This window comes from Electrona antarctica (assembly GCF_951216825.1).
Source record: "Electrona antarctica genome assembly, chromosome: 4".
Lineage (NCBI taxonomy): Eukaryota > Metazoa > Chordata > Actinopteri > Myctophiformes > Myctophidae > Electrona > Electrona antarctica.
The window spans coordinates 57,788,880-57,814,537 of NC_136809.1; the positions used below are offsets into that span (position 1 = coordinate 57,788,880).

Below are 25,658 nucleotides of genomic sequence, written 5' to 3' on the forward strand. Positions count from 1 at the left end.
CAGTCGCAGGCATAATGCTGACAGCAGTAGTTTTAGAGTCAACTCACAGTCGCAGGCATAATGCTGACAGCAGTAGTTTTAGAGTCAACTCACAGTCGCAGGCATAATTCTGACAGCAGTAGTTTTAGAGTCAACTCACAGTCGCAGGCATAATGCTGACAGCAGTAGTTTTAGAGTCAACTCACAGTCGCAGGCATAATGCTGACAGCAGTAGTTTTAGAGTCAACTCACAGTCGCAGGCATAATGCTGACAGCAGTAGTTTTAGAGTCAACTCACAGTCGCAGGCATAATGCTGACAGCAGTAGTTTTAGAGTCAACTCACAGTCGCAGGCATAATGCTGACAGCAGTAGTTTTAGAGTCAACTCACAGTCGCAGGCATAATGCTGACAGCAGTAGTTATAGAGTCAACTCACAGTCGCAGGTATAATGCTGACAGCAGTAGTTTTAGAGTCAACTCACAGTCGCAGGCATAATGCTGACAGCAGTAGTTTTAGAGTCAACTCACAGTCGCAGGCATAATGCTGACAGCAGTAGTTTTAGAGTCAACTCACAGTCGCAGGCATAATGCTGACAGCAGTAGTTTTAGAGTCAACTCACAGTCGCAGGCATAATGCTGACAGCAGTAGTTTTAGAGTCAACTCACAGTCGCAGGCATAATGCTGACAGCAGTAGTTTTAGAGTCAACTCACAGTCGCAGGCATAATGCTGACAGCAGTAGTTTTAGAGTCAACTCACAGTCGCAGGCATAATGCTGACAGCAGTAGTTTTAGAGTCAACTCACAGTCGCAGGCATAATGCTGACAGCAGTAGTTTTAGAGTCAACTCACAGTCGCAGGCATAATGCTGACAGCAGTAGTTTTAGAGTCAACTCACAGTCGCAGGCATAATGCTGACAGCAGTAGTTTTAGAGTCAACTCACAGTCGCAGGCATAATACTGACAGCAGTAGTTTTAGAGTCAACTCACAGTCGCAGGCATAATGCTGACAGCAGTAGTTTTAGAGTCAACTCACAGTCGCAGGCATAATGCTGACAGCAGTAGTTTTAGAGTCAACTCACAGTCGCAGGCATAATGCTGACAGCAGTAGTTTTAGAGTCAACTCACAGTCGCAGGTATAATGCTGACAGCAGTAGTTTTAGAGTCAACTCACAGTCGCAGGCATAATGCTGACAGCAGTAGTTTTCGTCGTATACGAGGACGGGCGTCATTCCGTTGGCGCAGGTGATTTCCTCGAGCGGCGGACACTCGTACGGAATGATTTCGACCGTGTTGTTCTCGATGCATCTGGCCATGGTGCATTTACACAGCAAGAACGTCTCGTTTGTCTGACGAAGGAAACAGAGGAAAGTAAGAGATGTGAGGGGAGGAAACGGTATAACAGGTACGGTCGCCCCTTTTCCATCTCGCCCCACTACTCTACCTATCTGTAAATAAAATAACAAACATAATTCATGTTTGGTGATTATATGAAAGGTATTATCATATTAATCTATCATTGTTAAGTTCACTCTGTATATCCACGGGCATAATAGCATGATGATGCCATTACAAAACATGGGCTACATGGAAGAAATGTGTTTAATAAAACGAAATGAACTGCTAGAAGGTCCTAAATTAACTTAATTAAGCAGTCACCGTCTCTGTGTCATGTTATTCTTTCTTAATTTTCATCATTTCAGATTTCAGAGAGGGAGGGAAATACTAAATTAACTGTTAACTACATTAACACATTTTGCGGGGGCGAGTTGGATACAGTTACGATACGCATACGTATCACAATACATGGTTGACGATACGATACATGGATGATATTGGTTCATTATGGCGATACGATACGATAGGATTCAATGATTTGAAATGGGACATTCTGCAATATGAGTACTTTTACTTTTGAGTTTTGAATACATTTATTTTACTTGTAGTTTTGGGTACATTTATTTTGGTATTTGGTTCAACTGTATACTTACCATCTTATCCCATTCAGGGCAGTCGGGCGTCACGCCGGGCGTAACAGAAGGTATTGGTGGCCTTGTGGTGGTAGTGGGGATAACCACGGGGGGGTGCGGTGGGGCTGTGGTGGTACTGCAGTCGACCGTTACGTTGTACAACTCACAGATGCCAGAGCACGTGATGGTCAGACACAGTCCCATCCCTAGGTCTTTGTTGTCCAATATCGTCGCTCCTATAAAAGCCAGAGAGGAAAGCATAAGTAAGTAGCCTTGCCGAGCCATGAGGCCCATAGGGCAGGAGCCTATCTCCTGTTTCTGTAGCGTGAGGCAGCTTGATGTACCAAGTACACCCCCTGGACATGACGCTAGTATGTCGCAGAGACTTACCCCCAATCCAACCCTTGATGCTGAGTGCAAAGCAGGGAGGCACTGGGTCCAGAGAGGAAAGCATAATTATGTAAAATGATCAAGGATCTTCCTTGGTTCGAGTTGTGGGTGAAACATGAGGGGTGTCATTTGTTTCCTTTGTTAATTTGGTGGCCCTGTTAACAAACCATTTGAGGCTGTAGAAAACGGCTGTAGAAACCGTCCTCCAGTGACATCATCGATGGGGAATACAAGCTAATAGAAACTACAGGCTTTCTAGTCCTGAAAAGTTGCAATGTGAAAATGGAAGCAATCGTTCTCACGATAATGAAAATCTAAACATTTTTGTGAAAAAAATCTTGTTTAAAAAAAAATCTGCCTAATGATGATGTCACTGGAGGATGGTTTCTAAACTGCCCACAGCCCTCCTATGAGACACAGACTGAGTAGAAAAAAATCGTTCCATTTTATCATGATCATTAGTGAGGACCTATTATATGAAGATAGGTTGAAAAGTGGTCCTTTAAGTATTAAACCATAAGAGTTGAGTTGATGATGCCGTAACAAATGCCAAGGCCTGATAAGGGATTATAATATAATATATTAGGGTCATTTTATGAATAGCATTATGAATTCCACTAATATCTAAACTTCACTTAGAGGGCATTGCAGTGAAACAAGAGATGTATTAACCAACAGCGTGCAATAACAGAGCATGGTTAGATCAGCTATTCTTGCTACTATATCTTGGAAGGTTTTCATAAGAAAATAATTAAATGATTTTAGTTTGTTCTATTTTTTTTTCTCCAGTCCATATTCTGGTTAGGAACATTAGGCAAGAATTACCAGATCTAAGCTCACAATGCGACACATTGTGAACTTGTAGATTGTCAAGTTCTCTAAGATGACACAGGTTTAACCCTATAGTTAATTGTTAGTTTTGGTGTTTTAACTAAGCATTACGTTATACTGTAGCTATTGAAAAATAGCAGATCTACAAGCTCATAGCGCCACAGAGTGGCGCGCTACGAGCTTGTAGGTCTGCTATTTTTGAAAAATCGTAAAAACGTTTTTTTTTATTTCAACGTCAGGCCTAAAATAAGTTGTTCACCCCCAAAGAAACGTCTTACTTTCTATGAATTACACCCCCCATGGAGCCTTGAATTTCTTCTTTGACTGATTGACTGACTGATTGATTGTATAGTTTATCAGACAGAAATGTAAATACAGCAACAGAGGACATATTTTTTTAGTGGTGCAACCACTCCTATATGTGTGTCCCTGGGTCTGTCCCTGTGTCCCTGTGTCTGTCTATCCAAGCACGGAAATAGCGTTATAGAGCTTGTACAGCCTAAAACACAGACACAGGCCAGGGCGGAAGCATGTACAGTACAGTACAGTACAGTACAGTACAGTACAGTACAGTACAGTACAGTACAGTACAGCACAGCACAGCACAGTACAGTACAGTACAGTACAGTACCACTCAATTAATTTGCCGTGGCAGGACACAACTAATATAAAAAAGAGCAACTAATATACTTCATAATATGACAGGACTCCATTCTTACCAGGTGGGTAATGAACACCGTCAACGATGCACACGCAGGGTGTCGTTCCAGATGTTCCTGCAGTCGGGCTGGTTGGACCAGATGTGGTTGATGGTGGCATCATGGTTGGTGCAGTAGTTGATGTGGGTGTAGTACTGACTATGGTAGTTGGTGTAGTTGTAGACTTGGGCGTAGTAGTACCTGTTGTCGTTGTAGTTGTTGTTGGTGTAGTTGTAGTTGAAGATTCAGGTGTAGAACTACCTATGGTAGTTGGTGTAGTTGTAGACTTGGGAGTTGTGCTACCTGTTGTTGTTGTTGTAGTTGTAGTTTCAGGTGTAGAACTACCTATGGTAGGTGTAGTTGTAGACTTGGGCGTAGTAGTACCTGTTGTCGTTGTAGTTGTTGGTGTAGTTGTAGTTGAAGATTCAGGTGTAGAACTAACTATGGAAGATGGTGTAGTTGTAGACTTGGGCGTAGTAGTACCTGTTGTTGTAGTTTCAGGTGTAGAACTACCGATGGAAGATGGTGTAGTTGTAGACTTGGGTGTTGTACTACCTGTTGTTGTTGTAGCAGCAGCTGTAGTTTCAGGTGTAGAACTACCGATGGAAGATGGTGTAGTTGTAGACTTGGGTGTTGTAGTACCTGTTGTCGTTGTAGTTGTTGTTGGTGTTGGTGTAGTTGTAGTCGAAGATTCAGGTGTAGAACTTCCTATGGTAGTTGGTGTAGTTGTAGACTTGGGAGTTGTACTACCTGTTATTGTAGTTTCAGGTGTAGAACTACCTATGGTAGTTGTAGTTGTGGACTTGGGAGTTGTACTACCTGTTGTTGCAGTTCCATGTGTAGTTTCAGGTGTAGAACTACCTATGGTAGTTGTAGTTGTAGACTTGGGCGTAGTAGTACCTGTGGTCGTTGTAGTTGTAGTTGAAGATGCAGGTGTAGTACTACCTATGGTAGTTGGTGTAGTTGTAGACTTGGGAGTTGTACTACCTGTTGTTGTAGTTTCAGGTGTAGAACTACCTATGGTAGTTGTAGTTGTGGACTTGGGAGTTGTACTACCTGTTGTTGCAGTTCCATGTGTAGTTTCAGGTGTAGAACTACCTATGGTAGTTGGTGTAGTTGTGAACTTGGGAGTTGTACTACCTGTTGTTGCAGTTTCAGGTGTAGAACTACCTATGGTAGTTGTAGACTTGGGCGTAGTAGTACCTATGGTCGTTGTAGTTGTTGGTGTAGTTGAATATTCAGGTGTAGTACTGCCTATGGTAGTTGTAGTTGTAGACTTGGGCGTAGTAGTACCTGTGGTTGTTGTAGTTGTTGGTTTAGTTGTAGTTGAAGATTCAGGTGTAGAACTACCTATGGTAGTTGTAGTTGTAGACTTGGGCGTAGTAGTACCTGTGGTCGTTGTAGTTGTTGGTTTAGTTGTAGTTGAAGATTCAGGTGTAGAACTACCTATGGTAGTTGTAGTTGTAGACTTGGGCGTAGTAGTACCTGTGGTCGTTGTAGTTGTTGTTGGTGTAGTTGTAGTTGAAGATTCAGGTGTATAACTACCTATGGTAGTTGGTGTAGTTGTGGACTTGGGCGTAGTAGTACCTGTTGTTGTAGTTTCAGGTGTAGAACTACCGATGAAAGATGGTGTAGTTGTAGACTTGGGTGTTGTAGTACCTGTTGTCGTTGTAGTTGTTGTTGGTGTTGGTGTAGTTGTAGTCGAAGATTCAGGTGTAGAACTTCCTATGGTAGTTGGTGTAGTTGTAGACGTGGGAGTTGTACTACCTGTTGTTGTAGTTTCAGGTGTAGAACTACCTATGGTAGTTGTAGTTGTGGACTTGGGAGTTGTACTACCTGTTGTTGCAGTTCCATGTGTAGTTTCAGGTGTAGAACTACCTATGGTAGTTGTAGTTGTAGACTTGGGCGTAGTAGTACCTGTGGTCGTTGTAGTTGTTGTTGGTGTAGTTGAAGATGCAGGTGTAGTACTACCTATGGTAGTTGGTGTAGTTGTAGACTTGGGAGTTGTACTACCTGTTGTTGTAGTTTCAGGTGTAGAACTACCTATGGTAGTTGTAGTTGTGGACTTGGGAGTTGTACTACCTGTTGTTGCAGTTCCATGTGTAGTTTCAGGTGTAGAACTACCTATGGTAGTTGGTGTAGTTGTGAACTTGGGAGTTGTACTACCTGTTGTTGCAGTTTCAGGTGTAGAACTACCTATGGTAGTTGTAGACTTGGGCGTAGTAGTACCTGTGGTCGTTGTAGTTGTTGGTTTAGTTGTAGTTGAAGATTCAGGTGTAGAACTACCTATGGTAGTTGTAGTTGTAGACTTGGGCGTAGTAGTACCTGTGGTCGTTGTAGTTGTTGTTGGTGTAGTTGTAGTTGAAGTTCCAGGTGTAGAACTACCTATGGTAGTTGTAGTTGTAGTACCTGTGGTCGTTGTAGTTGTTGGTTTAGTTGTAGTTGAAGATTCAGGTGTAGAACTACCTATGGTAGTTGTAGTTGTAGACTTGGGCGTAGTAGTACCTGTGGTCGTTGTAGTTGTTGTTGGTGTAGTTGTAGTTGAAGATTCAGGTGTAGAACTACCTATGGTAGTTGGTGTAGTTGTGGACTTGGGAGTTGTACTACCTGTTGTTGTAGTTTCAGGTGTAGAACTACCTATGGTAGTTGTGGACATGGGAGTTGTACTACCTGTTGTTGCAGTTCCATGTGTAGTTTCAGGTGTAGAACTACCTATGGTAGTTGTAGTTGTAGACTTGGGCGTAGTAGTACCTGTGGTCGTTGTAGTTGTTGTTGGTGTAGTTGAAGATGCAGGTGTAGTACTACCTATGGTAGTTGGTGTAGTTGTAGACTTGGGAGTTGTACTACCTGTTGTTGTAGTTTCAGGTGTAGAACTACCTATGGTAGTTGTAGTTGTGGACTTGGGAGTTGTACTACCTGTTGTTGTAGTTTCAGGTGTAGAACTACCTATGGTAGTTGGTGTAGTTGTGAACTTGGGAGTTGTACTACCTGTTGTTGCAGTTTCAGGTGTAGAACTACCTATGGTAGTTGTAGACTTGGGCGTAGTAGTACCTGTGGTCGTTGTAGTTGTTGGTTTAGTTGTAGTTGAAGATTCAGGTGTAGAACTACCTATGGTAGTTGTAGTTGTAGACTTGGGCGTAGTAGTACCTGTGGTCGTTGTAGTTGTTGTTGGTGTAGTTGTAGTTGAAGTTCCAGGTGTAGAACTACCTATGGTAGTTGTAGTTGTAGTACCTGTGGTCGTTGTAGTTGTTGGTTTAGTTGTAGTTGAAGATTCAGGTGTAGAACTACCTATGGTAGTTGTAGTTGTAGACTTGGGCGTAGTAGTACCTGTGGTCGTTGTAGTTGTTGGTGTAGTTGAAGATGCAGGTGTAGTACTACCTATGGTAGTTGGTGTAGTTGTAGACTTGGGAGTTGTACTACCTGTTGTTGTAGTTTCAGGTGTAGAACTACCTATGGTAGTTGTAGTTGTGGACTTGGGAGTTGTACTACCTGTTGTTGCAGTTTCAGGTGTAGAACTACTGATGGTAGTTGTAGACTTGGGCGTAGTAGTACCTGTGGTCGTTGTAGTTGTTGTTGGTGTAGGTTTAGTTGTAGTTGAAGATTCAGGTGTAGAACTACCTATGGTAGTTGGTGTAGTTGTATACTTGGGAGTTGTACTACCTGTTGTTGCAGTTTCAGGTGTAGGTTCAGGTGTAGAACTACCTATGGTAGTTGGTGTAGTTGTGGACTTGGGAGTTGTACTACCTGTTGTTGTTGTAGTTTCAGGTGTAGAACTACCTATGGTAGTTGGTATAGTTGTAGACGTGGGCATAGTAGTACCTGTGGTCGTTGTAGTTGTTGTTGGTGTTGGTGTAGTTGTAGTTGAAGATTCAGGTGTAGAACTACCTATGGTAGTTGGTGTAGTTGTGGACTTGGGAGTTGTACTACCTGTTGTTGCAGTTCCAGGTGTAGTTTCAGGTGTAGAACTACCTATGGTAGTTGTAGTTGTAGACTTGGGCGTAGTAGTACCTGTGGTCGTTGTAGTTGTTGTTGGTGTTGGTGTAGTTGTAGTTGAAGATTCAGGTGTAGAACTACCTATGGTAGTTGGTGTAGTTGTAGACTTGGGAGTTGTACCACCTGTTGTTGTAGTTTCAGGTGTAGAACTACCTATGGTAGTTGTAGTTATAGACTTGGGCGTAGTAGTACCTGTTGCCGTTGTAGTTGTTGTTGGTGTAGTTGAAGATTCAGATGTAGAACTACCTATGGTAGTTGGTGGAGTTGTATACTTGGGAGTTGTACTACCTGTTGTTGTAGTTTCAGGTGTAGAACTACTGATGAAAGATGGTGTAGTTGTAGACTTGGGTGAAGTAGTACCTGTGGTTGTTGTAGTTGTTGTTGGTGTAGTTGAAGATTCAAGTGTAGAACTACCTATGGTAGTTGGTGTAGTTGTGGACTTGGGAGTTGTACTACCTGTTGTTGTAGCTGTAGTTTCAGGCGTAGAAATACCTATGGTAGGTGTAGTTGTAGACTTGGGCGTAGTAGTACCTGTGATCGTTGTAGTTGTTGTTGGTGTAGTTGTAGTTGAAGATTCAGGTGTAGAACTACCTATAGTAGTTGGTGTAGTTGTGGATGTGGGAGTTGTACTACCTGTTGTTGTGGGCGTAGTAGTACCTGTGGTCGTTGTAGTTGTTGTTGGTGTAGTTGTAGTTGAAGATTCAGGTGTAGAGCTACCTATGTTAGTTGGTGTAGTTGTAGACTTGGGAGTTGTACTACCTGTTGTTGCAGTTTCAGGTGTAGTTTTAGGTGTAGAACTACCTATGGTAGTTGGTGTAGTTGTGGACTTGGGTGTTGTACTACTTGTTGTTGTTGTTTTAGCAGCTGTAGTTTCCGGTGTAGAACTACCTATGGTAGTTGTAGTTGTAGACTTGGGCGTAGTAGTACCTGTGGTCGTTGTAGTTGTTGTTGGTGTAGTTGTAGTTGAAGATTCAGGTGTAGAACTACTTATGGTAGTTGGTGTAGTTGTAGACTTGGGAGTTGTACTACCTGTTGTTGTAGTTTCAGGTGTAGAACTACTGATGAAAGATGGTGTAGTTGTAGACTTGGGTGTAGTAGTACCTGTGGTTGTTGTAGTTGTTGTTGGTGTAGTTGAAGATTCAGGTGTAGAACTACTTATGGTAGTTGGTGTAGTTGTGGACTTGGGAGTTGTACTACCTGTTGTTGTAGCTGTAGTTTCAGGTGTAGAAATACCTATGGTAGGTGTAGTTGTAGACTTGGGCGTAGTAGTACCTGTGGTCGTTGTAGTTGTTGGTGTAGTTGTAGTTGAAGATTCAGGTGTAGAACTACCTATGGTAGTTGGTGTAGTTGTGGACTTGGGAGTTGTACTACCTGTTGTTGCAGTTCCAGGTGTAGTTTCAAGTGTAGTTGGTGTAGTTGAAGATTCAGGTGTAGAACTACCTATGGTAGTTGGTGTAGTTGTGGACGTGGGAGTTGTACTACCTGTTGTTGTGGGCGTAGTAGTAACTGTGGTCGTTGTAGTTGTTGTTGGTGTAGTTGTAGTTGAAGATTCAGGTGTAGAGCTACCTATGGTAGTTGGTGTAGTTGTAGACTTTGGAGTTGTACTACCTGTTGTTGCAGTTTCAGGTGTAGTTTTAGGTGTAGAACTACCTATGGTAGTTGGTGTAGTTGTGGACTTGGGTGTTGTACTACCTGTTGTTGTTGCAGCTGTAGTTTCAGGTGTAGAACTACCTATGGTAGTTGTAGTTGTAGACGTGGGCGTAGTAGTACCTGTGGTCGTTGTAGTTGTTGTTGGTGTAGTTGAAGATTCAGGTGTAGAAGTACCTATGGTAGTTGGTGTAGTTGTAGACTTGGGAGTTGTACTACCTGTTGTTGTAGTTTCAGGTGTAGAACTACCTATGGTAGTTGTAGTTGTAGACGTGGGCGTAGTAGTACCTGTGGTCGTTGTAGTTGTTGTTGGTGTAGTTGTAGTTGTAGATTCAGGTGTAGAACTACCTATGGTAGTTGGTGTAGTTGTGGACTTGTGAGTTGTACTACCTGTTGTTGCAGTTTCAGGTGTAGTTTCAAGTGTAGAACTACCTATGGTAGTTGTAGTTGTAGACTTGGGCGTAGTAGTACCTGTGGTCATTGTAGTTGTTGTTGGTTTAGTTGTAGTTGAAGATTCAGGTGTAGAACTACCTATGGTAGTTGGTGTAGTTGTAGACTTGGGAGTTGTACTACCTGTTGTTGCAGTTTCAGGTGTAGTTTTAGGTGTAGAACTACCTATGGTTGTTGGTGTAGTTGTGGACTTGGGTGTTGTACTACCTGTTGTTGTTGTAGCAGCTGTAGTTTCCGGTGTAGAACTACCTATGGTAGTTGTAGTTGTAGACTTGGGCATAGTAGTACCTGTGGTCATTGTAGTTGTTGTTGGTGTAGTTGTCGTTGAAGATTCAGGTGTAGAACTACCTATGGTAGTTGGTGTAGTTGTGGACTTGGGTGTTGTACTACCTGTTGTTGTTGCAGCTGTAGTTTCAGGTGTAGAACTACCTATGGTAGTTGTAGTTGTAGACGTGGGCGTAGTAGTACCTGTGGTCGTTGTAGTTGTTGTTGGTGTAGTTGAAGATTCAGGTGTAGAAGTACCTATGGTAGTTGGTGTAGTTGTAGACTTGGGAGTTGTACTACCTGTTGTTGTAGTTTCAGGTGTAGAACTACCTATGGTAGTTGTAGTTGTAGACTTGGGCGTAGTAGTACCTGTGGTCGTTGTAGTTGTTGTTGGTGTTGGTGTAGTTGTAGTTGAAGATTCAGGTGTAGAACTACCTATGGTAGTTGGTGTAGTTGTAGACGTGTGAGTTGTACTACCTGTTGTTACAGTTACATGTGCAGTTGCAGGTGTAGAACTACCTATGGTAGTTGGTGTAGTTGTAGACTTGGGCGTAGTAGTACCTGTGGTCGTTGTAGTTGTTGTTGGTGTAGTTGTCGTTGAAGATTCAGGTGTAGAACTACCTATGGTAGTTGGTGTAGTTGTGGACTTGGGTGTTGTACTACCTGTTGTTGTTGCAGCTGTAGTTTCAGGTGTAGAACTACCTATTGTAGTTGTAGTTGTAGACTTGGGCGTAGTAGTACCTGTGGTCGTTGTAGTTGTTTTTGGTGTAGTTGTAGTTTCACGTGTAGAACTACCTATGGTAGTTGGTGTAGTTGTAGACGTGGGTGGAGTATGACTCGTTTCTGGTGTAGTAGACTCAGTTGTGCTACCTGTTGTTGCAGTTTCAGGTGTAGTTTTAGGTGTAGAACTACCTATGGTAGTTGTAGACGTGGGCGTGGTAGTACCTGTGGTCGTTGTAGTTGTTGTTGGTGTAGTTGTCGTTGAAGATTCAGGTGTAGAACTACTTATGGTAGTTGGTGTAGTTGTAGACTTGGGAGTTGTACTACCTGTTGTTGCAGTTTCAGGTGTAGTTTTAGGAGTAGAACTACCTATGGTAGTTGTAGACTTGGGCGTAGTAGTACCTGTGGTCGTTGTAGTTGTTGTTGGTGTAGTTGTAGTTGAAGATTCAGTTGTAGAACTACCTATGGTAGTTGGTGTAGTTGTGGACTTGGGAGTTGTACTACCTGTTGTTGCAGTTTCAGGTGTAGAACTACCTATGGTAGTTGTAGACTTGGGCGTAGTAGTACCTGTGGTCGTTGTAGTTGTTGGTGTAGTTGTAGTTGAAGATTCAGGTGTAGAACTACCTATGGTAGTTGGATTAGTTGTAGACGTGGGAGTTGTACTACCTGTTGTTACAGTTACAGGTGCAGTTGCAGGTGTAGAACTACCTATGGTAGTTGGTGTAGTTGTAGACTTGGGCGTAGTAGTACCTGTGGTCGTTGTAGTTGTTGTTGGTGTAGTTGTCGTTGAAGATTCAGGTGTAGAACTACCTATGGTAGTTGGTGTAGTTGTGGACTTGGGTGTTGTACTACCTGTTGTTGTTGCAGCTGTAGTTTCAGGTGTAGAACTACCTATTGTAGTTGTAGTTGTAGACTTGGGCGTAGTAGTACCTGTGGTCGTTGTAGTTGTTGTTGGTGTAGTTGTAGTTTCAGGTGTAGAACTACCTATGGTAGTTGGTGTAGTTGTAGACGTGGGTGGAGTATGACCCGTTTCTGGTGTAGTAGACTCAGTTGTGCTACCTGTCGTTGTTGTAATTGTAGTTGGTGTAGTTGTGGACTTCGGTGTAGAACTGCCTACGGTAGTTGGTGTAGTCGTGGACTTGGGTGTAGAACTGCCTACCGTAGACATGGAGGTTGTACCAGCGGTTGTTGTGCTTGGCGCTACAGTCGTAGCGTTGGAACACAGAACACAACATTCCACTTTGATCTCGTAGTTGTAACACGTTAGCAGTTGTTCGTCCTGCTCTTCTTTCAGACACATCAGACCGTGGCTAACGTCACAGTCAACCTTCTGGTTGGTGTAAGCCTTAAAGTCCTCCAGGGTCATGTAGGGATAGTCCGACGCTCTGCATTCCACGTCGTGGATCGTTTCGTTGGGCTTTCCACAGATTGACTTTCCGTTCTTTCTGATGTTCTCGTAGGTTTCATCGTCATTTCCGTCCCTTCTATCGTAGGGGTTATCGACGTCAAACCACTCTGACCACTCGCACGTTTCTAAGCACGGAGTAGTGGTAGGTCCGGTTGGAAATATAGTGGTCGAGCTCCCCGTTGTCGTTGTTACTGTAGTTGGTGTAGTTGTAGTTTCAGGTGTAGAACTACCTATGGTAGTTGGTGTAGTTGTAGACGTGGGTGGAGTATGACCCGTTTCTGGTGTAGTAGACTCAGTTGTACTACCTTTTGTTGTTGTACTTGTAGTTGGTGTAGTTGTAGATTTGGGTGTAGAACTACCTATGGTAGTTGGTGTAGTTGTAGACGTGGGTGGAGTATGACCCGTTTCTGGTGTAGTAGACTCAGTTGTGCTACCTGTCGTTGTTGTAATTGTAGTTGGTGTAGTTGTGGACTTGGGTGTAGAACTGCCTACGGTAGTTGGTGTAGTCGTGGACTTGGGTGTAGAACTGCCTACGGTAGTTGGTGTAGTTGTGGACTTGGGTGTAGTACTGCCTACCGTAGACATGGTGGTTGTACCAGCGGTTGTTGTGCTTGGCGCTACAGTCGTAGCGTTGGAACACAGAACACAACATTCCACTTTGATCTCGTAGTTGTAACACGTTAGCACTTGTTCGTCCTGCTCTTCTTTCAGACACATCAGACCATGGCTAACGTCACAGTCAACCTTCTGGTTGGTGTAAGCCTTAAAGTCCTCCAGGGTCATGTAGGGATAGTCCGACGCTCTGCATTCCACGTCGTGGATCGTTTCGTTGGGCTTTCCACAGATTGACTTTCCGTTCTTTCTGATGTTCTCGTAGGTTTCGTCGTCATTTCCGTCCCTTCTATCGTAGGGGTTATCGACGTCAAACCACTCTGACCACTCGCACGTTTCTAAGCACGGAGTAGTGGGAGGTCCGGTTGGAAATATAGTGGTCGAGCTCCCCGTTGTCGTTGTTACTGTAGTTGGTGTAGTTGTAGTTTCAGGTGTAGAACTACCTATGGTAGTTGGTGTAGTTGTAGACGTGGGTGGAGTATGACCCGTTTCTGGTGTAGTAGACTCAGTTGTACTACCTGTTGTTGTTGTACTTGTAGTTGGTGTAGTTGTAGATTTGGGTGTAGAACTACCTATGGTAGTTGGTGTAGTTGTAGATGTGTGTGTTGTACTGCCTATGGGTGGTGTGGTGGTAGTGGTGGGTGGTGCTGTTGGTGGAGTTGTAGCCTCGGTGGTGGTGGGTGGTGTGGTTGTAGAGGGTGGTGGTGGTGTTGGTGGAGTTGTGCCACAGGACTCGTTGGTGAAGATCACGGTAGCGTTGATGCAGATTGCATAGTAACACATGCCCAGGTTATCGGTCACGTTGTAGATTACCTCATAGTCGTCATACTGGACGCCATTGTAGAAGCATCCTTCACAAGAATCCACACACTTCCCCTTCGCCTCGTCGAATAAGGGCTGAGCTTCTGGACACTCTGGGTAGCAGCCTAGAAAACACATTGAATAAGGGCTTATCTTCTATAAAACACATTGAATAAGGGCTTATATTCTATAAAACACATTAAATAAGGGCCCATCTTCTAGAACAGGTGTTCTCAACCCGAGAAAATGAAATGAAAATATTACAAACGGTGTAATATTATTTAGTTGTTATTATTTAGTAAGTTGTATGTGCAAACCATGATGTTATTGATTGATTGATTGATTGATTGATTGATTGAAATATGTATTAACAGTTTGCAGAATTACAGTACATTTCAAGCACAACTCAATACAAAGACTGTTAACTGTGAGTGGACGACCCAATAAAGCATTACACTTGTTTACAAGAGGGTCCACCTTGTTCAATTCATCAAAACATTTAGAGACGTACAAATAGACACTTCTATATAGTCAAAGAACAGAACAGGAATTCATCATAAAGGAGGTAAAAAGGGAAAAGAAACATATACAGTGGGGGGAAAAAGGGTTGGGTGGTGGGGGGATTCAGATTTGACGGGGCCCAGTTTCGAATTGCAGCCGTCTGTAGGTGCCCTTTGAGAGCGGTTTTGAAGGAGTCAAGGGATTTGCATGTCTTAATGACTGTTGGTAGGGCGTTCCACATTTTGGTGGCATATGAGCGAAAATAATTTAGTCCCTTGTTTGTGCCTAATCTGGGTTGCACATGGTTTGTTGAACTCCCTCTGCTGTTGTGGGTGTGGACTTTGTTAACATTAAGGAAGTATTTAGACAGGTACATGGGTATCTTGGTGGAAGAATGGAGGAGCCGAAGGGTTCTTACCCTCTGGTACTGGTAGAGAGGAGGACCAAAAGGTGTTCTTACCCTCCGGTACTGGTAGAGAGGTGTTGGTGCAAATCCCCAGAGGGTTCCTGCAGGTCTTGTAACAAGGACAGGGATGGTAATGCCAGACGCACTCATGTGGAGAGTTGTAGTAGTCACAGTAGATCGCTGAGAGAGAGAGAGGAAAACACACACACACGGACGCACACAAACATATTTTCAGATCAAATCAAATCAAATCAAATTTTATTTATAGAGCACATTTACAAAGACCAGAAGGTCAACCAAAGTGCTGTACATGAACATATAACAAGCATACAATCAACACAAACAATATAGTAAAACAACATTGAAGCAACACAAGCATTTAGACAGGGCAACTAGGTCAAGCAACATTGAATGCCAGGGAGAAAAGATGTGTTTTAAGCAAAGATTTAAAAGCCTCTAAGGAGCGGGCAGACTTAATATATAGGGGTAAACAGTTCCAGAGTTTGGGGCCGGCCACTGAAAAAGCACGGTCGCCTCTGGACCTGTAATTAGAATTTGGCACGGTCAGGAGCCGCTGGTCAGCTGACCTCAGGGCCCTGGCTGGGGAGTATGGGTCCATTAGGACCGATAGATACAGGGGGGCCAAACCATTAAGGGCTTTATAAACAAATAATAAAATCTTAAAATCAATTCGGAAATTAACAGGTAGCCAGATGGGGGTCTACGGCCAAATACATATCGTTCTGGGGGTCCTTGACATGAAAAGGGTTGAGCACCACTGACAAGAAAACTGTCATGATTTAGAAGACGTTTTATAGGAATCTGGTCTCAGGTCTAAATGGGCTAACGATACTTACGACAGACTAACGGGGTCCGCCATGCCACACAGGTGATACTTACGACAGACTAACGGGGTCCGCCATGCCACACAGGTGATACTTACGACAGACTAACGGGGTCCGCCATGCCACACAGGTGCCAGCCCTGGTGCAGGCCTGGGCGTAGGCCGCCACGGACGTGCAGAAGCACTCGCAGTCGCCTCCGCTGTCGCACGCACACGAGTCGCTCACGCAGCTCTCGTAGAACGGGATGGGATCCACCTGCATGGCAAGAACATGGTAAATGGTGCATTTCTGGCCCAGGCGGTGGCGTAACCGCCTGGGCACCCGACTGGTAATCCAGTCGCAGTGTGCCGCGGGTTCGACTCCCGAGCCCGACACGGCCTTTACTGCATGTCTTCCTAGCCTGGATCCAGCCCAAAGACGCCGCCCACTCTCTGAGTGGACTCCGTCTCTTGGTCTGGTGTTGCACTGTGAACCTATAATTTCTTCGGTACAAAAATGTATTATCCAATGAGAATCGGCGGTGGGGGTGGGTCTAACGAACAACCAATCAGCGCCGAGTCCCGTTTTCAGCGTCATCACGCAGCGCAACACACAGAGGAAGGAGGGAAAAACAACACCAATGGCTACTGGTTGAGGGAAATTCTAATCCCCTCCCCCTTGAAATCGCTCAGACAGGAGACAATGTCAGACTGAAGCTTCAAGAAAGCTACAGTCTGATAATCAGGCTAATGTCTTCCCCCATCTCTCTCCCGTTTCCTGTCAGCCTACTGTCTGTCCCTTCAAAAACCAATAAAAGGCGTAAGCCGCAAAAAAATATCTTTAAAAAAATAATAATAATGGTGCATTTCTATAGTGCCTTTATCCAAGGCACTTTACATAGATGCATTACATTACATTCAGCCATTCACACACACATTCACACACCTTTACATAGATTGTCCATTACATTCAGCCATTCACACACACACATTCACACACCTTTACATAGATTGTGCATTACATTCACCCATCCACACACACACATCCACACACCGATGGCGGCGGAAAACCATGCAAGGCACCAACCTGCACATCGGGAGCAATTAGGGGTTCAGAGTCTTGCTCAAGGACACTTCGACACTAACTCTGGGGGAGCCCACAGGGTTTGTGTGATAATGTTTGTGTTTACTGTATTTTAATTTAGTTTGTAACACATGGGAGTATATAAATAAATACATACAATAACATAAACAATTGCAATGATATGTATAATTGTAGACATTGTAACATGAAATGTAATGTAAAATAATAGCTAAATAAAACTAAATATATATATATCAAATCTTTTTTTCTCCATTTTTTTTACCTTGTTGTGACAGTCTTTGAAGGTCTTTCCTTTGATGATGCTGCACTGGGCCTTAGACCAGGTGTTGCGGGCAGGCTTGGTGGCGCAGGCGTCCGTACACGGGGCAGCGTCTGGACAGGAACTGGACACCTTCCAGCTGTTGGCGAACTCCAGGGCGCTGCTGACCACCATCTGACCCCGCGTGGTGAAGTCATTCTGCCCGTCCTCGTCCAGGTCTCCACACAGACCACAGACCTGGCCCTGTAGAACACACACATATTAATATATTAGTCTCTGCACAGACCACATACCTGGCCCTTTGGAACACATACATATGAATATATTAGTCTCCGCACAGACCACAGACCTGGCCCTGTAGAACACATACATATGAATATATTAGTCTCTGCACAGACCACATACCTGGCCATGTTTTTCGTCGTAGTTGACAAAATAAACAGATTTTTCTTTAAAAAAATAGCAGATCTACAAGCTCGTAACACGGCATGAAGCACGTGCTATGACCTTGTATATCTGCTACATGTATTTCTGAATAGCCAACGTATAAAATAATAGTGAAAGTGGTTAAAATTGAAAATGACGCCGATGCTTTCCCGGTCTTAACTCCTTTGCTGCCCCTAGTGTTAGCATGGTTGTACTGCCCCAGGGGCCGCCCATCCAGGCCCGCTCTAAGGAGCTTGTTGTCCTTCCGGGTTAAACAGGAAGGGGAGGGGCCTCCGGAAGTGGAACGACACCACATAACAAAGCCCACAGCCTTTAGCTAGCAATACAACCAGCTACATTTTCTCAGCGATGCGATACAAACTCACAGATGATTCACGATCTGTCCATGGTGCGCGGCGGCGCACCATGGACAGCTCTCGAACCTTTGGAGATACGGCGCTTTGAAAATCGGGTTATAATGGAGGCTCAACGGAGCTGGATTTAGAAATCGCATCGCTGCTGGTGACGGAGGAGGGCTATGCTAGCCCCGGAGCAATGCTAAAAGGTAAACAAATGGTTGGCGCGTTCATATATGGATTGTCTACGCGTATAAGCATAGCTGGCATAGATAGGTCCCAATAGCATAGCTACTTTTATAAGCGTAGATGGCAAGAAAAGAATGAATGGGTAAACAGCGTAACTTACGCTGTGCCTGGGCTGCAGGATGATCCGGATGGTGGTCTTGCGGTCCCACATCACGGAGAGGCCGATGGCCGTGTCCACCACCAGGTACAGCCCTACGGTCCTCACGTTGTGCTTGATGCGAGCGCCGTGACCCTGACCCAGGTCCAGCACCTCGTAGGTCCCCTTAGACAGCTTCACCTCGGTCCTCTGGAGAAAACACACACACAATGATTACCACGTAGACAGCTTCACCTCGGTCCCCTGGATAAAACGCACGCACGCACGCACGCGCACACGCACACGCACACGCACACACACACACAATGATCACCCCGTAGACAGCATCACCTTTGTTTCAAGCATTATATGTTATAAATTACCTATTGAAAAATAGCAGATCTGCAAGCTCATAGCGCGGCACCGAGTGCCGTGCTATGAGCTTGTAGGTCTGCTATTTTTTTTAAAATCTAGAATATATATATATATATTATTTCAGAGCGAACGTTTTTAACTCAAATATTTGCTTCTGGGAGGGGGGGTCTCTGGAACAACATATTTTCAGATGGGGCCGTCGGTGGCCAATTACATATAACTGTTGGGGTCCTTGACATGAAATATTGAGCACCAGTGACATGTCATGAAAACAGTTTTTAGGATTTAGACATTTTGTAGAATCGTCCTCAGCTCTTAATGGGCTAATAGACCAGGGCGGACCCAAATTAGGCTGAAGAAAGTGCATGTTTTTACCCCCAGTTGGATCCGGACAGCCTTGGAGCAGGTGGTCCCGGTGGTCCCGCACGGCATGTTTTCATAACAGATAACCCTGACCCTAACCCTTACCCCCAGTTGGACCCGGACAGCCTTGGAGCAGGTGGTCCCTAACCCTAATAACCCTTACCCCCAGTTGGACCCGGACAGCCTTGGAGCAGGTGGTCCCTAACCCTAATAACCCTTACCCCCAGTTGGACCCGGACAGCCTTGGAGCAGGTGGTCCCTAACCCTAATAAGCCTTACCCCCAGTTGGATCCGGACAGCCTTGGAGCAGGTGGTCCCGGTGGTCCCACACGGCATGTTTTCTGTGATGACCCGGAAGCTGTCCTTGGACGTCCTGTTGCCACACGTGTTCTGTTGTTCCATGAAAAGCACATCGTTAGACGTTGCAGTTTAACGGTTTGAGCATGAAGTTATGCTTTATTATTACGTGTTATGAATTCACTGCAGGACCTAGAAGATTTACATGCACCCATTCAGGACGCGAACCCCTTTTGGTGTTTTAAGCATTATGCTATACTTTAGTTATTGCAAAAACAATAGCAGATCTACGAACATGACAACCAAAACATGACTGGTTGAGTTGTGTACCTGGACGGCAACATAGCTACATTTCTATTACAATGTACCTGGACAGCAACATAGCTACATTTCTATGTACCTGGACAGCAACATAGCTACATTTCTACTACAATGTACCTGGACAGCAACATAGCTACATTTCTATGTACCTGGACAGCAACATAGCTACATTTCTATGTACTTGGACAGCAACATAGCTACATTTCTATGTACCTGGACAGCAACATAGCTACATTTCCCCTGGAAGTCGTATGTCTGCTGGTCGAAGGTGCTGTGATGTCCGGTTCCATAGATAGTGCACATTCCTGGGCACTTGTTCTGCGTGCACTCCCACTTCCCTCTGCCTCGGCACGTGCTGCAGGGAGCGCACGCACGCACGCACGCACGCACGCACGCACGCACACGCACACGCACACACACACACACACACACACACACATTTAGACTTCATCTCACAAAGCCAGGCAACTACTTCACAATCATGGGAATGCTATAGCATTTTATGGTTCCATCATCCCACCAATTAATTTTTCCCATTGAGATGATTTCATTAAAACAAGCATACTGTACCAGGTATGGCATACATGTATTACTGTATCCCATTAGATGCAGCCTACTATACATTAGGGCTTTAAGCAACTAGTCGACTATTTAACTAGTCGACTAGTAAACTATAGGCAACAAGTCAACTAGTAAAAATCACTAGAAGTGAAAGCCCTAGCCTGCATGTACGTATAGGTGTTGTTTTTATAAGTATGTCCCATTAGAAGCAGCCTACATGTACGTATAGGTGTTGTTTTTATAAGTATGTCCCATTAGAAGCAGCCTACATGTACCTATAGGTGTTGTTTTTACAAGTATGTCCCATTAGAAGCAGCCTACATGTGTTGTTTTTATAAGTATGTCCCATTAGAAGCAGCCTACATGTACCTATAGGTGTTGTTTTTATAAGTATGTCCCATTAGAAGCAGCCTACATGCAGAGACTTAGATATAGCCTCGATACCCAGGCTTTCATTTCGTCTGCGCGAAAAATGAAAGCCTGGATTTACGCATGGGCTGCACTGGCCTAAACGTGGGAGTCAACCCTTCCGCGTAGGCGTCGCTTCAAATGATGTGACGTCAGGGCTCTGAGCGGTGTGCACCCCTCAAAATAACACCGTGAGGAAATCATTACCAGTGGAACTTCAAACGAGGCTATGCGAGGAAAATGAGGAGAATGGCTGAAGAACCCACCACACCGTCTAAGAAAAAAACCAACGTGTGCCGACTCTGTGGAAATAACTTTGACAGTCCGTTAGAATGGTATACTCCAGCAACCAGTGGTTTCTGCTTCTGGTCGAACAGTGCTGCACTGGGGGGGAGAGACCGGGGCTGACGGACAGATTGGTGTGCGTAAATCTGAGCCGCGGCCCTCCCATCTAGGCCAGAAATGTTTAGCGTTAGCTCAGGCTACCTTAGATATAGACAGAGTTACGCAAACTGCGTTCACTTCATGAGGCTTCAGTCCAATGGCGGCTCTCCTACATAGACTTCTATTGAGAATGGGGACTCGCGACTGGTACAAGTCCTGGACCGGAAGTAGGCAGAAATGCATTGGACTCAGGCGGCAACAGCCCAGCTTTAATGATCTTAAATCCCTTTATTTTAGATTGTTTTGTAGTAATAGTACAACATAAACATTAAAGAGACTTTAGTTGTCACTGTACAATACTTTAAAACAGTTGTCATGTTGCACACATGCCTAAAATAGCTCTTATTTGCGCCGCCCTCGTTGAAAACAATGTATTTCCAACTCCAGCTTGTCTCAGTTCAGGCTGCATGAACAGGGCCCAAGCACTCGGTTTCTGCCCCCTCTATATCGTAACTCTTCTATTAGATGGCTCTGCCTACATGTACCAAGTGTAGTGTGTATAACTCTTAGGCCCTTTCCCAATTCCCCCCTTCTCCATGGCCCTTAGCCCTTCCCCTTGCTGATGCGCGTTCATGTGAGGAGGAAGGGTTTTCTCAATTCTCTTTGGAGCGAGGGGTTGGGCCGAGGGGTAGGGTTAGGATCCCCTACAAACCAAGGGACTTCGCGACCAGACTTAAAACGGAGGGACATCACGGAGGGCGGAAGGCGGACGAGGTAAGACGCCTTTTTCGTCCTTTATTATGGAAGAATATGATAATAACCAATATTATTTGAATGTGTTAACAATCTGCATCGCCAAAAATATCGCAATCTCTAGCAAAGGTTAACGTTACCTCACTTGAACTAACGATACTACGGCGTTGCATTCATACAACGTTACGGTAACGTTAACCATTAATTTGGCATCGGCGCTTTTTTATTTTTATTTACCGCCGGTGCCCCGGTGGAACAACTCGGATGCAAGCTAGTTTAACTAGCAGGCATCAGTCCGACCCCCCAGACCCCGATATGTCAACATTCTGCAGTTTTGGAGCTCTTAAAAGCCGTGAAATAGCCTACTGTACCTACACAACGCTGTCGCTGCATAACGTTGGCTACTCGCTGCAGTGATAGCTGGTATGGTTTTATCATGACCAATGTTATGCTAATCCCAACAAGTTGCAAAAGTTACATAACTAATTAGCAATGGTGTTGTTTTTTTCCCCAGGCAAACCAGCTATGGAACAGACTGCAAGCTGCTGTACAGCCTGCACATTGGATGGAGATGAATCACGATGGCATTTGTCCTAAATGTTGTTGAATTTGAAACATTGTCATTCATATCATATCATAACATATGTAGCATACCACGACTTGTCATAGGACATGATAGAAAATGACTGTTCTTAATGATATTAAAAACAATGAACACAGTGACCACAGCCCCTTCTTTCTATACTGTAAATTGTTTTTCCTTTTTTTAACCCTGTATATGATATAACTGTACCCATTCTATACAAACTGTTAATACAATAATCAATGAATCAGGTACAACTGTTGAGCAGGTGTCAGAATGAGCTATATCTAGCTGAATTACATTCTGGTGGGCTACCAAGATGAGACAAAATTACTTAATATATTTATTTCATCATAACCACAGCAATGTTTACGTTCCATCTCTTCTCCCAAAATAGCCGATCTACAGCTTATAGAAAGTTGTTTCCAAAGTGGGTTATGGGGACCCCCAGAGGGGGTCCAGAGAGGTAGCTAGGGGGTCCCCAGCTAAATGATAGTTTGGAACCAAATGGACCCATAAGGGTCCATTTGTACACTCAGAGTTAATTAACATTGATTTCACAATATAAATTGGGGGTCCCAGAGACAGAAATGCCATCAAATGGGGGTCCATGAACTAATGCATGTCACACTGGCGGTCCGTGACACTGCTAGATTCGTAAAAATCTATGGGGTCCCTGGCATATCACTTCAAATGGGGGTCTGCGGGCTAATTATTGTCAATTTGGGGGTCCTTGACATGAAAAAGTTTGGGGACCACTGGCCTGTAGTGAGCTTGCAGATCAGCTATTTTCTGAGAACAGGTTGTATATCAATATATCAATATCTACAAGGGACGTTCAATATTTAGGGACGTTCCAATTCCTAGGGTGATGATTTATCCCCCTACCCCTTGACACTCATTATGTAGGGGCAAGGGGAAGGGGCAAGGGATAAGGGGTAGGGCCAAGGGCTGAGGGGTAGGGTTAAAAAAGGAATTGGGAAAGGGCCTTAGAGTATATATGAATAGAGACGGCACCCGGAGGAAACCCTGAGGCGAAATGGACATAGTGGCCGAATTTGGTATTGCAGCGCTGGGCCAAACTCATGAATGCACTGGTCCGTTGACTATCATTGCGCACATTCATGATGACACGTGAACGCTGTTTCAGTGCAATGATAGTCAACGGCCAGCCTGTTCATGAGTTTGGCCCAATCAATCCCAGAATGCACTCTGGAAGGAGTGAAATCGCCTCATGCGCTTTTGAGCAACTTAATGCAGTGGATGGGAGGAGAAATCTGGTGCCGTCTCTATTAATATATACTCTAAGGTATAACTGTGTCCCATTAGAAGCAGCCTACCAGGTGTTGCATGTATGATTTATATACATGTAAAGGAGGAAAACGATATGCAGATCGCAGTTTTTAAATTCGGTGCTGGACCCAAAAAGTGATCAAATGAAGAAAAGTGGAATGTCCGCACACGATATTATTATTATTATTATTATTATTTTTTTTTATCCTTTATTTACCCAGGGAAGTAGCTGAGCACAGGTGCTCATTTTCAGCAACGCCCTGCACATAGAAACACACAGACAGACACGCACACACACTCACACACATTAAAACCTGGGAGCTGACCAGTACAACCACAGTCTTATACTGTTGGCCACTAAGCAGCTCCAGGGGGAGCAGTTGGGGGTTCAGTGCCTTGCTCAAGGGCACTTCAGCGGTGTTGGGTGAGTGATGACAATCACTTCCCCACCCATATTTTTCCTGCCCGTCCGGGGAATCGAACCGGCAACCTTTCGGCAACAAGGGTGCTCCTCTAACCCTTAGGCCACCGCTGCCCCAATGTATATAATATAATTCTGCTCCCCGACTCCGTCCTTTATTTCAACCTATAGCCTATACAACGTTTCGCCCCTCCAGGCTTTCTTTCTCAAGAACTTGAGAAAGCCCGGAGGGGCGAAACGTTGTGGTATATAGAGCACCGAAGTCTGACGTCAATATCCAGATTATCCACGCAAAGATCCACGGGTTCATGTACTTTTTATTTGCATTGTAATCCCCATAGGGGGATTTTAGATCGTCTCATATAAGAACTGTGTTTGAAGAATAAACATGTCATCCCGGCCGTTTCACTCATATGGATATGAAGAATCAACTGAATGAGAGAAAACGCTATTGTTACTGCTACTTTTATAATTGAGTACCACAGACGAAAAACAGTCTAAGTCCAAATTTCAGACTGACCCCTCCACGAAAAGGCCTCGGTGTCCTGAACCCTTATCTATCATTTATATATTATGGATCAATAGTGTGGACTTAGACTGTTATTCGTCTGTGGTACTCAATTACGAAAAATTTTCACTAGAAACAGACTCTCTGTATCGTCTTCGACCGTCAGTCGACTGACGGTCGAAGACACCTCCCTGACAATATCACAGAGACAGCTTGTTTATTTTTGGACCACAATGCTTATATGAGACCATTTTAAGATGACCCATGTTATTCTCAATGGATAAATTACTTCCGTGAAACAGGCAGAACCAAGGGATGAGCGAGTGACGTCAGGACTTCGGCGCTCTATAGGTTGAAATAAAGGACGGGGAGCAGAATTATATCGTGTGCGGACATTCCACTTTTTTCTTCATTGCATGTGTGATTTAACCCATAAAAAAGCGAGCCCATACCATGTGTTGCACTGGTACGTGATCTTCTTCCCGAGGGCGTAGCTGACTCCCTGATGCTGACAGGGACACAGTCCTGGTGGAACACAGTGTCCTCTGCCGTCCTCCACCAGACCGCTGGGACACTGGCAGCCGGACTCGCACTCTGCAGAGAACTGGCAGCAACACATAGGAACAAAAACAAAACACCGTTTTTTTTCTTACGTTAAGTTACGTTACTTAACCTTATACGTTAATCAGTGCCACAGGACGCCTTTGGACGCTTCCCCCTGGTGGCAGAGAGTGCCAATGGCGCCTTTGGACGCCTTTTTGAAAAAAATTAAAATACAAATTATCCATATTTTGAAAATTGCTCTAATCTGCATGTCAGGTGATGACATGCACATTACATGCACAATATCATTTCATTTTCTTTCTTTTAATTATAATGGGCTTCGGTGGCAACGAGGGCCAAAACTGGTGTTCACCAGGTGGCACTTAAGTTATCGGATGTCACTTTGTTCAAACTGATTGTCAGCAAATGGAGCCTTGAAATAAACATTTCCCCAAGTTGTTTTTAACCAGAGTAGGGGTGGGGCGATATGAAAATGACATGACATCAAATCGTTAAAATCCACTTCTGTTAAACCACTTGAGCCCAGAGCACTGCACCCCTATTCTGGGGGGGGAAGGTTAGCCAAAAATAGCCAATCTACAAGCCCCCGATCTGTGAGCTTGTAGATCTGCTATTTTTTGGTGAATCGATGTGTGTAGAGTGAAATACCACTAGGTTGTACCACTGCTCTGTACGTTTGTTATTCTAAAGGCCAATAATTCATAGTCCAATTTTCGGTGAAGAGGTGACCACCAAAAACGACAACATAACGTCATGCCGCGGTGGTCACCGGTCACACAACACATCTCTGTTTTAGTGTTTCCAGGGACGTGCACACATAGACATCAAAGGGGGCTTCAGCCCCTGCCCTTTTACCCGTCTGTAA

At 44.3% G+C, this 25,658-nt stretch overlaps 1 protein-coding gene across 1 annotated transcript in view; it reads right to left on the reverse strand.

Moving 5' to 3' along the window:
- The window catches only part of muc2.1 (mucin 2.1), a gene marked incomplete at its 5' end in the record, with an annotated part of 64,269 nt that overhangs the window by 15,409 nt on the left and 23,202 nt on the right, over nt 1-25,658 (reverse strand). Inside the window, 21 exons of the mRNA XM_079498491.1 lie at nt 1,152-1,326; nt 1,969-2,183; nt 4,212-4,307; nt 5,118-5,663; nt 6,333-6,431; nt 7,014-7,193; nt 8,493-8,888; nt 9,093-9,188; nt 9,756-9,854; nt 10,386-10,626; nt 12,100-12,424; nt 12,783-12,965; nt 13,028-13,298; nt 13,572-13,886; nt 14,723-14,848; nt 15,576-15,768; nt 16,859-17,098; nt 17,987-18,172; nt 18,980-19,090; nt 19,532-19,673; nt 24,682-24,823. Coding sequence (XP_079354617.1) covers nt 1,152-1,326; nt 1,969-2,183; nt 4,212-4,307; nt 5,118-5,663; nt 6,333-6,431; nt 7,014-7,193; nt 8,493-8,888; nt 9,093-9,188; nt 9,756-9,854; nt 10,386-10,626; nt 12,100-12,424; nt 12,783-12,965; nt 13,028-13,298; nt 13,572-13,886; nt 14,723-14,848; nt 15,576-15,768; nt 16,859-17,098; nt 17,987-18,172; nt 18,980-19,090; nt 19,532-19,673; nt 24,682-24,823 — 4,377 coding nt within the window. The remainder of the gene's footprint in view (nt 1-1,151; nt 1,327-1,968; nt 2,184-4,211; nt 4,308-5,117; nt 5,664-6,332; nt 6,432-7,013; nt 7,194-8,492; nt 8,889-9,092; nt 9,189-9,755; nt 9,855-10,385; nt 10,627-12,099; nt 12,425-12,782; nt 12,966-13,027; nt 13,299-13,571; nt 13,887-14,722; nt 14,849-15,575; nt 15,769-16,858; nt 17,099-17,986; nt 18,173-18,979; nt 19,091-19,531; nt 19,674-24,681; nt 24,824-25,658) is intronic.